Source organism: Atractosteus spatula, chromosome 4 (assembly GCF_055471065.1).
Source record: "Atractosteus spatula isolate fAtrSpa1 chromosome 4, fAtrSpa1.hap1, whole genome shotgun sequence".
NCBI classification, from domain to species: Eukaryota; Metazoa; Chordata; class Actinopteri; order Semionotiformes; family Lepisosteidae; genus Atractosteus; species Atractosteus spatula.
Window position 1 is genome coordinate 53,453,202 of NC_142709.1, and position 17,820 is coordinate 53,471,021.

General features: G+C 38.2%; 1 protein-coding gene across 5 annotated transcripts in view; it reads right to left on the reverse strand.

Annotated features, from left to right (window-relative positions):
- The window catches only part of LOC148836563 (uncharacterized), a 72,967-nt gene that overhangs the window by 20,951 nt on the left and 34,196 nt on the right, over window positions 1–17,820 (reverse strand). For all 5 annotated transcript variants that reach the window (XM_088912739.1, XM_088912734.1, XM_088912736.1 and 2 more), the window contains 24 exons: window positions 17,442–17,510; window positions 16,973–17,008; window positions 16,500–16,562; window positions 15,689–15,724; window positions 15,490–15,531; window positions 14,413–14,496; window positions 13,545–13,589; window positions 13,198–13,263; window positions 12,984–13,028; window positions 11,681–11,734; window positions 11,422–11,479; window positions 11,032–11,136; window positions 10,550–10,699; window positions 9,368–9,457; window positions 8,758–8,909; window positions 8,567–8,636; window positions 7,581–7,687; window positions 6,834–7,017; window positions 4,350–4,412; window positions 4,123–4,230; window positions 3,645–3,863; window positions 3,205–3,366; window positions 2,244–2,414; window positions 10–153 (listed from right to left, as the gene is read on the reverse strand). In XM_088912739.1, the coding sequence (XP_088768865.1) occupies window positions 10–153; window positions 2,244–2,414; window positions 3,205–3,366; window positions 3,645–3,863; window positions 4,123–4,230; window positions 4,350–4,412; window positions 6,834–7,017; window positions 7,581–7,687; window positions 8,567–8,636; window positions 8,758–8,909; window positions 9,368–9,457; window positions 10,550–10,699; window positions 11,032–11,136; window positions 11,422–11,479; window positions 11,681–11,734; window positions 12,984–13,028; window positions 13,198–13,263; window positions 13,545–13,589; window positions 14,413–14,496; window positions 15,490–15,531; window positions 15,689–15,724; window positions 16,500–16,562; window positions 16,973–17,008; window positions 17,442–17,510 (2,323 nt within the window). The remainder of the gene's footprint in view (window positions 1–9; window positions 154–2,243; window positions 2,415–3,204; window positions 3,367–3,644; window positions 3,864–4,122; window positions 4,231–4,349; window positions 4,413–6,833; window positions 7,018–7,580; window positions 7,688–8,566; window positions 8,637–8,757; window positions 8,910–9,367; window positions 9,458–10,549; window positions 10,700–11,031; window positions 11,137–11,421; window positions 11,480–11,680; window positions 11,735–12,983; window positions 13,029–13,197; window positions 13,264–13,544; window positions 13,590–14,412; window positions 14,497–15,489; window positions 15,532–15,688; window positions 15,725–16,499; window positions 16,563–16,972; window positions 17,009–17,441; window positions 17,511–17,820) is intronic.

Consider the following 17,820-nt stretch of genomic DNA (forward strand, 5'->3'; position numbering starts at 1 on the left):
GGAACTTACCCTTCTCCCCTTTCAAGCCTCTGTCCCCAGTGGCTCCTGGGTGTCCATCGGAGCCCTTCTCCCCGTTCGCACCTACAGGGCCACACGCACCCGGCAGTCCTGAGGGCCCTGGGAATCCATCGATGCCAGGGAGGCCTCTGATGCCTACACAGGTAACACTGCATCACTGGAGACTGAACTGGCGCTTGGGACATCAGACAAAATCAGTAAATGCGTTCTTCCTCCTGATTACTGCGGGTCACAAACCTAGGAAAATATTCCAGCAATAACTGTGCGCCTTTACTGCAGCGTACTTCTTTCCTGACACTTTCTAGGGTACAGTATGTATTGTTGAATCTTTAAGAGTTAGGCACACAAATGTACCTCACATCAGAATTGTCCTGTTCTGTAAGATCAAAAAATTGATATTGTCTGAAGGGTTTATGCACCTTAGTGTTTGAGGCAGTCATAATGCTGAAAGACCTAAATAATAATAATAAAAAGAGTACTAATTTTTAGGTGTGGTTAAATCATTATGTCAGTTATATCAGAAAATGATTTTTTTAAAAGTGACAAGTCTTAGTGAGGTCTTTAAGCTAGCCTTCAGGGGGATGGGACATTCTGTACATAGGAAACGGGGCTGAAAAGCTAAAGCCCTTGCTCCTTGGTTATTGGTATGCTGTGTCATTTTAAATTTGTTTCTTATTCATTTGTAAGCATCCATTCAGAGAAATTTACAGTAGTTCTTGGCAGAACTCTTTTGTTTAATAGGATGCAGGTTCTCTATTTACCTTTTAAGGTAAATAATTCTGTATTTTCCTATGTCTGTAGAAAGCAGGGCTTTGGAGCTCATGTATTTGCACATTTCTGCAAATAACAGGTGTGAAAAATTCTGTGTTTTCATGTTGTGTCTGATTCTAAAAATAAACTACTTCCTGCCTTATTATGTTTGTCACCTATCTGTTACTGTATTATCAGAGAAGAGAGAAATTGCATGCTGTGATATACTCGTTTAATTCCCACTGCTTTTTGTATGTTGTCATCCATGCAGAGTTAACATTACAGATGACAAATATCGAAACTACATTCAACATGTATAAGTAAAAATAATAGTATGCATTAGAACTCTGGGTGGCAGTAATTTTTCAATCCCACTCCCACACAGTATTGAAAGACCCCAGCAATCATAAGCCTAAAAATAAGCGATCGAAGCTTGGCTATAGATGGATGGCTATAGTTATCATCACCAGTTAGAGAAGAGTAAATAATTTCCAATTTATAAAAGAAATACAAAACAATTTTCAATATTACACATCATTAATTAAAAAAAAAGTTAATTTAATCAATTTCTAGAAAACACTGGCAACTAGTTTAATTACATTACTTTACTTTTTTGCACTGTAAATATGTTAGTCATTTGTGAAATCATGATGCTTCATTCAACAAACCTTGATTATTTTGGATAGGTCTCTGTGGATAAAAGTGTCGGCAAAATACAAAAAAAAATCATTGCAATTTAACATTATGTCTTTCCTACAACAATGCACAAAGGTAATTCAATACATAAAGCAACAGAACTTCTAAGAGTCAAAAGGACATTACTCTAGTGGATTTGAATATAGAATACACAGACTGAGCCCACAGGAATGTGCAACCAGTCTGTGATAACACTGAGTATCATCTTAAAGATGTGATGTCCTTGAGCAAACCTTGTCAAATACTGAACCCTAACATCACATGCTGGAGCACTTTGACTTCCAGCAAATGCAGTGCAGCAAGTAACTCACACACAGCTAGATGCTCATCTTGGATTTTCTTGGATGTGCTTGACCCAGGTCAAGGTGGCACACATGCCTGAACACATTTGGAGACTGTTTGGAACAGTGATGTGTATTCTTAGCTTTGTTGTTGGTTATAATTGTAGCTTTGTACAAATAATTACACAACAAAGTGAATGCTTTCTACCTTATTTCTTGAAAAGGGTAAATTCTCACTACTTCTGCTCCGAATCACTGTTGAATCAGGAAGGTGTTTTAGCTCAGTTAAAGAACTGCAAATGTCAGTAGCCATCGTGGTTGATTGCTCTTTAAAATTAAGACCACGTAGTGCGTGAACTGAAAAAAAACTGTCTGGCATTAACAATCTTTTTTCAAGAGCTTCTGACTTTCTGCTTGTAGTGCACATAGAACTGAGTTTTTTTTATTTCTTGTGATGATCAGACACAATTAGAGATTAGTCTCACTGCTGTCTCCTACCTATTTCCCCTGGAGGTCCATTTTCTCCAACGTCTCCTGGTTCTCCACATGCACCATCAAAACCAGGGGGTCCTGGTAGTCCACATGGTCCAGGCTCTCCAGTGATTCCCTTAATACCGGGCTCACCTGGGCAACCTTGCTCACCTTTTCCTCCTTTCTCACCAGAAAGACCTTAAAACAAAACACATGGCCATGTCTCAGAAGAGGATGGTACTTTCTGTGCTGTATTTTGTTTCATTTGTTTATCTGAACATACAAGAGACTGACAGGGTAAACACCACACAAATATTAACATGGTCTTGCCCATCATGACCAAAATTCTTAAATCGTCTAGTACTGTCTCATGGACAAGTAATGTGTTCCAATTCTTCAGGTAGACTGATTGTTCATGAAGATCACGGAGGAACACATTTGGTTGGGTAAAAGCCAGGAAAAACAGGATTCCAGTGCTTCACGCTGGAGTCAGAGAGCAGGTCTGCTGGCCTGTGGTGCTCCAGTAAGAGAAGGAAACAATTTACTCAGATTTTAATCTGTGGGTTAAAAACCAAACGGCGTTTTGGAAGAAACTTTATTTGATAGTGCCTGTAAGCACCTTAGGTGCGCTAATCCACTTCTCTTGAGAGACTAAGGAGTTAAATTCATGTTCCGTGACAGCTAGGTTTTGTCTTCTGTTTCAGTGCTTTCTCTGCACTAAGGGGATTAGCTCCTGCATCAGCCATGATTGAAAACCATAGTTTTAGATTGTCATGCATCCACGTGCATGAACTTTGGGACTTTGATTTGTTTTTTTAACTGGTAGTTCAACCAGAATCTTTATTTTTTATGACTAAGAAATACCCAAGCAATTTCTGTAACTGAACTTAATCCTGCAACAATTTAGTGGAATTATAAAGGAGTTCCCTGCTATCAATGGCAGCTTTTGAATTATGATGTTCAAAGGGTCATTAACACTGTCGCTTACCTGAACGGCCAACACAGCCTTGAGGTCCCAGAGGACCAGGTTGTCCAATTGGCCCTGGGTTACATTTCCTGGGATAAATGCCTATTGATCCAGGTTGCCCAGGACTACCAGGCTCTCCTCGCTCTCCTTTTAGACCTGAGGTCCCATTGAACCCTATGCAGCCTTAAAAAGCAGTAAACAGTAAAGATCTTCAGGTAAAATAGATAGGTATCTCACCCAGACCATGATACATACTTTAGGATGAAGCACGACACTCAATATAATATCTCTTGAAATGTGTTACAGTACTGTGTTTTCTGTATTGCATGCTTCAGCCAACAAAGGAAATCAGACAAAAGCAATGAGGGATATACAGTAAATTTTGCTACTGAAATATCAATTTTGTAGAATATCAACCACTGTAGCTGTTATGTAAAACTTAGTTGCCAAACAAAAGTTACCTTTCATCCCAGGTGGACCACGTGATCCAGGGATTCCTTTCGTCCCTGGAAGCCCCTGCTGTCCTCTAGCTCCTGGGAAACCAGGCTCACCGGACAAGGAATCGCCTCTTGGACCGCTGTTTCCCGGCAGAGCTGGAAAACCCGGAAGACCAGGGCCACCGTCAATACTAAGCCCAGGCTCGCCAGGGTCTCCTGGATCTCCAAGTTGTCCTCTACTGCCTGGATAAAACAGGTGGAGAACAAATGAAAACTCAATGCTTGTTTTTAAAAACAAAGTAAGGGTCTATGATCTAGAGAAAGAAGCTGCTTCCTTTGACTTGCCTTCTTTTTCTCTCTGTGAAGGCCTTCCATTATTTTAACAGCTTGTTTAATGTTCTCTTGCCTATCTACACACTCTATTAAGGGTATTAGGTATTGAAACACTCTGCACTGCTGTGTAGGGTGATGATTTCTAAATAGCGCAGTCTTGTCTGCATACCTTCAGGTCCAACGGTTCCCTGGTCTGCTGGATCACCTGTCTTTCCTTTTGGACCATCAGCACCATACGGACCAGGAATACCTTGATTTCCAGGCATCCCCTTCAATCCTAGATGCAATGAGAAGGATATTTTTTGCCAGTAGAATAATATGTTGAAACAGAGTGCGACAGCAGGGTCAAAATAAAAAATCAGAAATCATGGCTTTAGTGATTTTCTGTAGATTTACCTTCTGGACCAGGAAATCCTTTTGGTCCAGGCAGGCCAGGCAGACTGGGCAGACAACCGTCACCTTAAGAAAAGGAGGTTCAGTAAGTCAGATAAGCAGTGCTCAGACTTTGTTAATGATTGAAAACACAGAAACAAATGTGAACTTGTTATAAATTAAACTGGCATCATCATTTTGGGTGGGTTAGAGCCATGAGTTTTTAAATTCAATTATTAGTTGAAAACAATATATATGGAATCATAGAACAGCTCTATATAAATCATAGTTTTATAACATACTATGGACTATGTCTGTAGGGGTTCCCAAATCCTATGTTCCAGAGATGCTCTCCTGTATGTTTCAAAGTTCATTTTAAATCTGGTAATCTGACAGTCTGGTAAACTGCTTTGCTTAGTAATTAGTCAATTAGATCATTACAAAGAAAAACCTGCAGGAATTGATGGAGACAGCATGATTCTCTTTGTTAATATGATAAATAAGTGACAATGATTTAGCAAATCGTTAACAGTTGTTAAAGCCTAGTTCATATGTAAAAAATGGAACTAAAAAGTAAGAAATGTACAATGTTATTTACCATTAATGTTTTTTATTCCACAAAATATACAGTAATACAGGTAGTATTAACCTATAATTATCTCGATATAGTGCTATGAACAATAGAGTGAAACGGATTTGTTGTGTGTAGTGCTGGTTTAGTTGTTGGCACACATTGTATCAACTGCAGCTTTTATTATGTAAGCAATTAAGCAATACAGTAGAGACATCATAAAAGATTACATCCCTTTTATGAACCATAAACCCGTTGAGACCAAGGCTATAGTGATGTGTACTAAACAAGCCTAATTACTAAAAATTACATTTGAGAGGGTTTATAAAATGGGCTGTAGAAGTAATTCTGGGTTTTCCCATGAGAAGCAGCAACAATGGAGAGATGATTGTGCAAATGGGGCTTTTCAGACATTTAAACAACCTGTTCTAAAGCTGCCGACACTCACAATTATGTCAATATTTTAAGAAAATTGGAATGCACGTTTTTAAAGTGCAATGTTGGAAAAGCACGTGAATCCTAGGATGAAAAAGGAAAGGGTATTTTGTGTCCTTGCTGCCCTCTTACAATATGCAAAGAGGAAATTAGAAACATGACTGGGAGCCTCTTACCCAGCTGCAGTAAAACTACTGTTAAATCTGTCTGTTCGTGGCTCTGGTTCTTTTTTCAGGACCCTGCAATAGTAGTTGTTGGCATCTCCCAGTTTGCATTTTAATGTGCATTACCAATATAAAGTATGTGTTTGACCTACAAGCCTTGAAAGAAATTTCTTTGGAATTTATGATTTCCTACAATGCCTAAGGAACATTAGATTGTGCAAGTGTTATTAAAACCTCCAGCTCATTCACAGACAGCTTAAAGATTAAATTACAATGATATGGCAGGATAGGAGGAGGCTGTAACGACAGCCTACCTGCCACTAGAGGCTGCAAAAAGACCATGATCATTTGTAAATAGACACACTGGGTGATAATGAATTAGATTGTTCTCACATGGGTTTGAAGGGTGTGTTTGGTAAATAAAGGGGATAATAGTGTTAGTTTGTGGTTGAGTGTTTGATAGCAGTCTTGGGAGACTGATTTGGATTATTGTTGTATATGCCAGAAGATTTCTAAAACAAAGACTGGACAGTCCAGGGTCATTATTGCTTCTTTTTTATGTGTTCAAATCCACCAAGCTGCCTTAAATAAAATGATGCCTCTGAATGGTCATTTGTTAACTGGAGGGACAAAGAGCTAACTTTATGTGCGAAAATACCTGTTCACAGAGGTATGTTGGTCCAAATTCTGAGAGCAGTGAAAATGCCACTTTCTTCAGATTTCACTGTTAGGGACTTCCAACAGATCATGATTGAGACACTGTGATCATTTTCAGTAGCCTTAAGTGTGTTTCACAGATCCTAGAATGTCGATTTCCACAGAAATTCTCCTGGGGCCATTATTCCTAATCTGGTTTAGTGAATTTTAAACAGACTTGCTGTTCTTGGTGACATCTCAGGAATAGCAACTGGGTCATAATTGGAATGGTCAATCATAAACCCCTATTTATAGTAGTAATGTAGGGTGTCAAGAGCTAGACTGACTATAAAACCCTCTATAACACGGCTGTAATTCAAGACATTGTGCAGGATGCATGCTGTGTGTGTCTTCTCCCAAAAATCTCCAATAATGGCATCTTCATCACTAATTAAACTTATCTCAAACCCCTTGGCTAAGGCATGATTACTGTACTTGCATCTCTACGGTACCATTGAAAGTAACATTAAAAATCCCTTTGTGTGCCAATAATGACATGCATGCCATAGGTTGCCAACCCCTGTACTAACCAATATACAGTATAAAAAGGGGGGGGATCATATCTGGCTTGAAGCACTATTTATTGTAATATGTTGAAATACCAATTTATATAAAATGTTGCCATGACAATTAAATATTTACCCGCTTGGCCTCTGGGCCCAGGAAGGCCCTGAATTCCTGGGAGACCCGCACTTCCTGGTGGTCCACGTTGACCTCTGGAACCCATTATCCCTAATCCTGGTGATCCCATATGACCTTTAGGCCCCTGAGGTCCTGTCAGCCCAGGAAAGCCCTTGTCACCACGGAGTCCTGGCGTACTGTCCCCCTGAAAGAAATAAGTAAAAAAAATGAGACCAGCAGAGCTCCTCTCTCAAAAACTCCACAACTCAACTCTGCAGGTTCTTTGCTAAGCAATGATTTGGTCAGCATAACGACAGATAATGCCAGATAATGTCATTAAAAGTACTAGAACTCATTATTCCTTCTCATTAAAATGTCAGTAAAAGACTAGATTGTTGGATATTTCTAGTATTTGCCTGTGTATGTGATTTGAGCCTTGCACAATAAAAGTCTTGGTTATTCTTATTTCTGTAAGCACGATACAGACGGTCAATAACAGAACGATCAGAAAACAACTGAAATTTCTTTTTATTTTCTCAAAAGCTAACACAATTATGTTTCAGGCAGGTGAACTGACAATCATCTAAAAAAATTTCAGGACAGTTATTACTGAATACAAATGAGATATTTTATTAGCATTAACTAACTCAATAAGTATCATATAACACTAATAACATCAGTTGAGTTGTTCAAGGCATTCATGAAATGGACCAGATGAAGTATTTCAGAACCCTTACATGGACCTAGCTACAATATTTGACTACTAACAGGAAAGCCAGGATCCCCAGAGTCACCAGGTTTTCCGTCTTCACCAGGTTTTCCAGGAGAGCCTTCAGGTCCAGGAGATCCTCTACAACCTCTATTACCTTTGATACCTTTGAAAACAAGGACCGTGTCCAAAGGCACCATAAACATACCAGTTGTGTCACTGTGAAATCATCCTACAAGGACTGACAATAGGAAATGGAACAGGTTATACTGTACGTATTATGGCTACAATCAAATATTTTTACTTTTGAAAAGAAGATATATTAGGAGTGTCTACCCAGCGATGACTACAATATTGGTTGCTAAACGATGTAAATGTTGCTCTTCCAACAAATATTAAAATAAGGTGCAGATCCCAACCCCAACCCCACCCCCACCCCCTTGGGAACCGTTCTGTACAAGCAAAACCTCTCTCATGAAAATAAACTAAAATATACTTAGTCTACATTTCAGAAGCAGAATCTGAATTTTTGGAATGTAAGAACCTTCCTCAGAGAAATATACACAACAAACTTTTCCACATCAACAGAAACAGTATAGCCACCTGCTGTTTCTTTTTGGGAAACAAATTAGCAGTTCCCCATGAAGACTCATCAGTATTGTTCATCATAAGAATACCAAACTCTAGTGTTGCACGCTCAGAATTCAACCAGACTGGGCACTATAGAAAATATAGGTTGTTATTATTAGAGTCAAGAAACAGTTGTTTAATTATTGAGTAGATAGACTGATGGTAATCATCTATCATCTTTTCAGTAGAAGACTTGTCAATGTGCTTTGATAACAGTAATATATGGGAAACAATGCAGAACCGTGTCATCTACAGTATATAGTCTGATCTACTCTGAAATAAGCAAAGGTGATCGGGGGATAGAGGGATACAAGAAGAAAAATGAATATTTGTGACTGATTTGGTTAAGGTAAGGTGTTAGCCCTGAGCTCTTGAGTACAAAACTCCACTAACACAGATATCACACCATCATTACCTTTTTCCATCATGTAGGCATCTCCTTTTTCCCCCTTCACGCCTCGAATCCCAGGAAACCCAGGAATTCCCTATGTATGTGTTTGAAAGAGCAGATAGGACACATATTAAGTGATCAACATATATAATAAAACGTTAAGGAGACGGTTGACAATTGCAATAGAGACAAGGCTGAATTAAGGCATTACTTACAGATGATCCGTATTTTCCCATTTCCCCAGGTGCACCATTGTCCCCAATTTTACCAATACGTCCAGGAGGGCCAGTCTGCCCTGGTGGCCCTTGAGACCCCATAGGTCCTGGGTGCGCAGGTGTGCAATTCAAGTAACAATCACCTGGAACTCCTGTATTACAAAACCCATCAAACTGTAGGTCAATCAAACTAGCGGAGATGGATTACCAACCTGTTTTATTTTCCAATACAGCCAAAAGACGGGAAGCCAGAATAACCCCCAGATATGTGCCAACAAAAATAGATCAGTGAGCCCAAATTTGCATCAACACATATAGAAACAAAAATAGCTTAAAGGTACATTCTTCTTGATTGTGGGAGCCAGTTCTGTCCGTTTCAAATTGATTCCATCTGGTTATTTTGCTTTACTTTAGAAAGCTTGTGAAAGTGTAATTAGGTAATTTCACTTTTTCTTTTATTACCAAAAGAACCCCGCTAGGTGAAAAGGGCTTTTCTTTCATGGACTTTGAAACATTTTTTTTAGCAATCACTTCAGCTGCACCAATACAATTCTAAAGTGTTAAAATACAGTACAATGCAGAACACGTTTTCTTGTCCATCAAACCTGACCTTTCCTTCCTCGAATTCCTGGGGAACCAGGGTGACCCAAGGATCCATTTTTTCCTGGTAGACCCTTTTCTCCCTTAATACAACACAAAGCTGCCAAAGAAGACAACATATTTAGCTTTAGTTTATGAAATACCAATAAATCCCTCGTTGAAGCACAGGAGAAGAATTGTCCTCATATATTATGTCTCTGCAGTTGACGCTTTAAACTCAGAGCTAGAGAACTCTGATCTTGAGTAGTGAAAATACAGAGAATTGACATATGGGCCATTGTTAAGAAAGAACACAAAAGTTTTCATAAGATATCATACCTATGCCTTCTCTAATAAACTGAAGTTACAGTAGTTCAGGAGTTTAGCAGGAGATCTGATCCACCTGTGCATAGTTAATTACTTCACCTACGTCATTGAGAGTTCAGTCTTAAGAGTTTAGTGCACTGAGTTTGATCTCAAGCCTTGGAGTTCCTTGTTCCCTTTCAACCTCTTTTATTCAGACTGTGTTTCGCTTCAACCTCACTCGTGTCTCTTCAACCTTGTTTGAGGTATTTCCTGGTACTTTGTTCCCTTGTTTACCTGACTTTGAACTTTGCTTGTGCTTGGATTATGTTTCTGGAATTTCCTTTGGACTATGTACCAATGTTAGGTCACTTAATAAGCCACCTTGCCACCAGGTACAGCCAGAACGGCTGCACATATGGCAGAGAGTCTACCAGTGTCTGGAATTCTGCAGGAAGGATGCAGCACCATTCTTCCACAAGATAATCAATCAACTCATGCCTAGCTGATGGAGATGGAAAACGCTGTGTCATTTTTGTTCAAGAATATCTTACAAATGCTCAATATGATTCAGATTTTATGACATAGAAGGCCATGACATATGGATAACAGAGATCTGTGTATTGTCATCCTGCAAAACATGCCCAGGCTAATCAGAAGCTCTAGTCTCCAGTGTAAGTGCATACAGTATGTGTTCGGTGATGGACTGGTTGGGCGAAACTATTCTGCCTTGCACCCAATGTGTGGCAGGCTGGGCTTGAGCTCACTGTGACCATCTATTGGACTAATCAGTTACTGTATATAAAATGGAGAGATGGAAGCATTGTATGTTCAATATCTGTACAGTATATATCATCTTGCTATCTGGCTATATCATTTTTTTTTCATGATTTTTGGAGTATGCTCATACCTGGTTTCCCACGGGGACCAGGATATCCCTTTCTTCCTGAATATCCTGGTTTGCCGGGTTCTCCAGGAATCATAGAGCCTTGTCCCCCAACATTCCCCTTAAAGCCTTTCTCTCCGAGGACTCCAGGTTCTCCAGGTGGACCTGGTGGACCTACAAGGAGATCCAGTACCCAAATGTTTCCTGTGTCTGAACCTACAGCAGTGCCATACAATTTCTGCAACTTGCACTTCCAAGTTGTGTTAGCATTGTGCAGAAATGTTTGTTGTGTTATTCTAGCAATAGGCTTACTATGAGGTAAAAACAGAAGCGTGTCACTTATGTATCAATAAGATGGCCATTCACAAAATTGAGCTGTAGTTTGAAGAGCTTTTAACTATTAAAAATGTAATTATGGGTTCAAAAGACTATGATTTAATTAAAAAATGTGCTATAAAACTGAAGTGTGACATCTGCATGCTTTTGCATTAAATGTGGTCTTTTACCTAATACAATACTTCCTCTAAGACCAGGATGACCAGGTAGCCCTAAGAGGCCATCATCTCCAATGGCACCCTGTAGGCCAGGGAAACCAGGATCACCTTTGCATCCTGTAGCAAAAAGGCAAAAAAGAGGAGGAATTACACTTAATATTGTTAACCTTGAATTTCTAACCACTCGGGAAATCACAGCAGGAGTCAGCTAACAATATGACCTGGGCTCATCTTGAAACATGGAGCACAGCTCTGATAAGGCTACTTAAAATAAATATGCTCTCTACTATCCACATTACACCAGTGTATGTAAACAACGAATTGCAATCTATAATGTAATAAAGGAAAAACAACACCATATATACAAATAAAAATAAAATACCAGAACATGGAAGTAGTTACCTTTCATGCCATTAAAATAAACTGGCTGTCCTGGAAGGCCTGAATCACCTGTAAACCCCTTTGAAAAGATTTAGGAAAAACAAATTAAATCCTAAGTACAACTGGACATATACTGTAGATTTAAGGAGAGATTTAATTCAATTTAATTCAAAATACTTTATTCATCCCCAGGGGGACAATTATTTAAGAAACATATTAGGATTAAATTTCTTTTGATGTCTGCAGGACAGAGCATAATGTGGCCTCTTCCACAAATCACCTTGAGTCCAGGATATCCAATCAAACCAGGAAGTCCAAGGTTACCTCTAGGTCCCTATAGAAATCAAGAAACAGACACGTATTTGAATAACCAACGTATTCAATTCGATAAAACACAGTCCCCTAGTAAAGATGTTGTCTAAAAGAAGGAAAACAATCGCAAAACATTACTAGCAAATAGGGAAATGAGGCAATGGGAGCTAATAAATGTTGGCACCGAGGTTATAATTTTATAGTACATGATTAATAATATTTGTAAATATATACTGATGGAAAAAAAACACAACATTTTCTGGAATGAGGATACTATAGTTATAGCTTACTTACACAAAAAGTTGTCAATTTGTTTTAAGCCCCCTGACCAGAAATACAGTTTGTACAGTGAGGCATTGCAGCTTGCCAATCACACGAAAGCTCGTTAGATGCACTTTTACCCAACGAGGTCCAGGTGGAACAATGCCTGATCAGGTCACCTTTAAAAAGGCCTTAATTCAAAGCTTAGGTCACTGCAAGAAAAAGGCCACACTTAGTCAGTTTTCTGTGCATTCCATAATGCCTCTAATGTCACCAGAAGCAAGGGAGAGGGCATTGGCATGCTGCAGGCAGGCATGTCATGTGCCAGCAATTGCCAGATACTATGGAGTAAGCCATTCCACTGCAGAGGAGGTTTCAGCAGACCAGCAGGATAGATGATCGTACAAGATCTGGTTGCCCTCGAGAGACCACACCAGAGCAGGACCAACACATCAGACTAGTCAAACTGAGAGATCGTTTCAGACTTGCCACCCCTACTGCTGCTGGCCTTAGAGCAAGGCGACCTGTCAGAGGCCCTCTGCTCACACCTCCTAGACGTCACACCCGACTGGCTTGGGCCAGAGAGAGGCTGCGATGGACTCATCAGCTGTAGCATCAGGTCCTCTTCACAGATGAGTCACTCTTCAGCCTGTTCCACGCAGACGAGAGATCCAGAGTATGGAGGAGTGTGCGTTTCTTTTTTCCATCGGTATACAGTATATTGGGAAACAGTTCAGGCTGGAATTAATCCCAGGGCCCTAACCACTATAGGATAAAGTTCTAAAGTTATTTATCCAATGCTCACAAGCAACATCTGATGATAAAGAGCTCTTATTATCTTAACACCTACTTTTTTTTCATTATTCTCCCAGTTTTGTGTTCATTTAAGGCTCAGATAGAGAGGGTATAGGGTGTAGTCTGCTGCTATAGAATCTGTGATGCAATCATAGTATGAAATACAGTAAGAAATGAATTCAATCCAGCTTAGCTGCAGAGTTAACTAATCCAACCTTTTCTCCAGGAAAGCCAGGTGGTCCTATATACCCAGGTTCACCCTGAAATATATAAAAAAAATATAATTAAATTAGCATTTACATAAGGTACAGAATGTATGCTATAAAATCACATTGAAACTGTCAGAACAGAAAGGTCTACAGTCAACTTCTAATGTGACAAACCACATTCTTTAAAGAAAGTTCATTACACAAATTACACTCGTCTTACTCGTGGTCCAGGGAATCCAGGTAAGCCTTTCTCTCCCTTTTTACCCGGGTAGCGATCACATTTGCCCTGCAAAATACTTACTTTAGTTATGATCATCTGCTATACTTTAGCATTTATTACAGTGGAACTTTGTAAAAGTCATGAAAATAAGAAAATAATATCAAAGAGGAATGTTTTAAAAGCCAAAACCACCAAATACTGAACAATATTTTTGTTTTGAGAGAAAGACCGGCTCTTCTCTGCATTAAAAGTGAAACTTACTGGTAAAGGTGATTTTCTCGGGACTTAGTATTATATACAGTTTATAGAAAATATACTTTTACAAACTTTGAACAAAAATAACTTACGTTCTCTCCCTTTAATCCATTTAAACCCGGCTGTCCTTTATCTCCCTAAAAATAATTTTAAAAATAGGACAATCACAGCCATTTCCTTAATGTGCAGGACTAAACCCTTCATTTCTTTTCTTAAAAAAAGATGTGTACAAGACCTGCAGAAATATTCAATATATACCCAAATAATTTCATGTCTTTTAGAATGATAAAATTGTCCAAAAACATTGCACCACTCCCAAGGACTGTGTGGTTCAAATGAAAGGAGACATTTTCAGAGCCAGAGTATGTAAAAAAATATATATTTTCCTGATCAACTGTGCCTCATTTTGTTTGCAGTATGTTTGTTCCATCTTTGAGGACTCTGACTTAGGAAGGCTTTGTAAATAAATTGTAACATTAAGTCTACATAGAACTTTATGTTTAGTTTGTGATTACTGTAAATAAACATTCTTGTGTCTTACAGTGTATGTTTTGTAAAATACCTGTTTAGAAATGTTATTGACTTGAATTTTTGTTATATTAAGATTGGCGCCAGGATTCTACATTAAAAACTGTGCTATTTCTAATATTTAGTGACAAAGTGGGATGTATCATAACTGCTGTTTCTCACAAAACACCATGCCAAACTTACATACATACAGTATATAAATTTAAAAGTACACTCTAATGGATGAAATGAAACAAACTGAATAAAAAAAAATACCAATACAGAAATTGGGGTTTTGAGAGGTTCTATTAATAAAACATGACCGATTTCTCTCTTTTGCATTTAAATATATACAAGAACATGCCGAACAAAGGAAATATTGTTTGTGTAGAGAAATCTCACCAATCTAAAGCATAATATACAGTGAAGAGCAGAGATTGAACAGATCCTTACCTTCTCTCCTTTTATGTAATAATCACTAATATCTCCATTAAATGGTGTAGGTGGTCCGCGAGGACCTACTGGCCCCGGGTCTCCCTTTGATAAAGGAAAATATAACACTGAACACAAGGTATCGAAAGAGCATTATAATCTCTGCATTTTATCACTTTCACATCTTGCTGAGAATCTAAAGCTGTTTCCCTTTCCTGCTGGGCCTAGTATGTTTAGCCAATAGAAAGTAGGAACAACGACAATGACCGTGTATTTTATCATTTTTATGGCCAAATTCTGTGTATATTTTGAAAGAAAAACCAAAAGCTAAAGATGCAAAAATGATACAGAAAATAGATCCTTACCACCCAAAAAACAAGGGCAGAGTTTGCTAATTAATCTAATTACTCATTTTAGGGACTACAGATGGTCAATTGCATTGAATTGTCTATGTTTGAATCGATTTTAGCACATAGCTGGGTATTAAGTAGTGGTGTAGTTAATACGGTACTTCTGGAGATCATCTCCAGCTCTGAGCTCCATAAGCTGCAATGAAAAGAACATGTGGAACAAAGCTGGAGACCAGCTGAACTTGTGCTTAGTATGATGCTTAGGGCTCAGCATTGCTGTTATTCTAATGAGCATGAACTGCAGGGGGCTCTGAATCAGAACATTTAAATTATTCCTTGCATTTTATTTATTATTATTTCTAATTGCCAATCGATAAAAAGGACAGGCAGACGACACCACCAAACCTTGTCATGTGCCAGAGCCATTTCTCCCTTGACTTGTGGCAAACTACACAGTGCCTGCCACAGGGTAGCACATCACTGATGTCCCTGTACTCCTACAGATGTTTGGCAGGTCACAGAGGACCTCAGTTGATTACTGAGTAAATTTATTGACAATCAGTTGCATTGTTATTGTTTTATAATGTTTAGTGTAATCATTTTCTGATGCAACGCTGTATGAGATGTCTATATAAAGCAAAACTTATTACTGAATGTTTTCAATGCAAACAATGTACATGTCTGCTGTTTGGTGAATAAGGACACAATTATCTGCCATGCTTGTCACAGAAAGCTGTTCATTACTTACAGTTTCTCCATGTTCTCCTTGCACTTCTCTGCCTTTATCACCCTTAAAGGAAACGATAACTGTTAGTCATAGACTTACAGCAATGACTTCTACTGAGTATAAAAAAGTGCTAGTGACATAAGAGCTAAATATCTATTCTATACACATGCCAATGGATGGAATGAATAGTTTTAAAGAAATAAAAGGGCTGTTTACTTACGGGAGGCCCTCTCAGACCAGGAGAACCACATAGACCCTAGACGTCACAAGGATGATGATAACAATAAAAAAATAAGATGATAACAATATAAAGGAAATAGGGAAAAGATTCAAGGCAAAATAATACACCAACAAGTGCTCTGCATACAAAGCTAAAACCCTTCCTCAGCTCAGCCTACAACATAGTGTTTGAAATCATAAAACATTGTGAGGCTGTATCAAAATAGTATTTGAAATGAATGTTATGAAATTAATGTTAAATGCTAAAGATATAAAGAACATTTCTTAGAAATCACTATTAATTAGAAATAAGAGTTCTGTTAGTTAATATGCTTCAAAGCTTAGAGTTTACCCTATATTTGAGAGTACTATAGTTCAAGAGTGTACAGAGAGTGTTTTCTCACCCCAATTACTAATTAAATGGTTAATGGTGCAAAAATGGTTGTTAAATCAGACATTATTTCCTCTATAAGTCACCAGTTTTTGTGAACACCTGCTTTTTTTCAGTGTAAGAGCAAATCTCTGGCATTCCCCTTTCTGACTGTTCAATCTGCACAGATTAAAACCTGGCTGTTTCTTCTTGCCCTCATGCATGTAGAGATGAGTACTTCAGTCAAACTATGTGTGAAGTTTGCAAGCTGACCTGGCTTTTTTATGCCCGGATCAGAATATGCATTGAGAATGCACATAACACTGTACAGAGCAAAGCAGTCAGCACGTGACTGGAAATACACTTACGAAGCTTGAAAGGTTGGTGAAAAGTCTTTGTGTGTAACAACAGAAGTGCACCTCAAACGCAAGACAACACTTACATTCACTCCATCTTTCCCTCTTGGGCCCATCTGCCCCTTTGGACCAATATTCCCCCTGGGTCCCTGCAAATGTACACATATAAACACTGCAAACCTCTGAAGGCAGGGAGCCTTTTCCAGGAAGATGTGCAAAAGAACGTGTCAATGCCAAAACCTTGCTGGGGTTATTGTTGAGTTTCAGGAAGAATGTTAAAATCGCATTCATGTGCACAAAAACAAAACTTTCCTAAGGATGTAATTTGCAACACACACATGCAGTTACCTAAGGATTCAAACAAAAGTATTGGCATCCTTCATTCAAAACGATGCAATTGACTAATTTAGTTCAACCCAATTTATTAAGCAAGCATAACAGTGCTCTTGTTTTTTATCAGTTGTTAGTTTTCTTGAGCATGGATTCATCCTAGCGAATAGGATACTGTGGGGAAAATGATCAGATATTTGTTTTATATTTTATAATGAATGTGACTTACAGGAGACCCTTCTATTCCTGGGAGACCTGGATCACCCTAAAATAAATCCAAAGAAAGAAAATCTCAAATTAAATATTTAATTTTATTTTGTTCAGAAGATTTGTTTTTCTTTTGGATGCAATGTGCTGAGAAGACAGTTACTTTCAGTGTGGAGCTAGCAATAATTTAAGAGTTGCACCTGATCGTCCAATGTCTTTTAAAATGTTCAACAATAAAGAAAGATATGGTACATGAAACTTTGAAAGAATGAATTTTGACATTTTGAAAAATTGCTATCCACAACGAACCCACAATTTCTTCATTGTGAAGACCCTACACTTCTGATAACACACACATAGAAAAATTAAATAAAGTGTTCTGGAACCTTAATTCTAAATGGTAGATATGATTGTATAACCGCACTGTATTTTGTTTAAACTTGATACATTATTAAATCTGAGACAAAGTTAACTGAAAAATAAAAGCTTACAGGTTTGCCTGGAATACAAATGGTTTGAAAACAAGGGTCTCCCTTCTCTCCATTTATCCCTGGAGAACCCTGAGGATGCAAAGAAGCATTACTGCATATTGTGAATAAAGTAAAGGAAAAACTACAAGTTTAGAAGTGATTAAAGTTGAAAGATGAAGCACGTCAGAGATACAGTACCTCTGATATACCATAAAAAGGTATCAAACCAGTCTTTGTATACTTTATTATGTTAAATACTTTTTTTACCCTAAAATGATTTTTGTTGTTAACTTTGTACTATTTAAATGTACCTTCCTTATGTGCTTTAAATCTAAAACAAAGAAAAGGCTTTGTTTCTTTTTCCTTTATACTTTTTTTCCTGTACCTTCCTATTTGACTG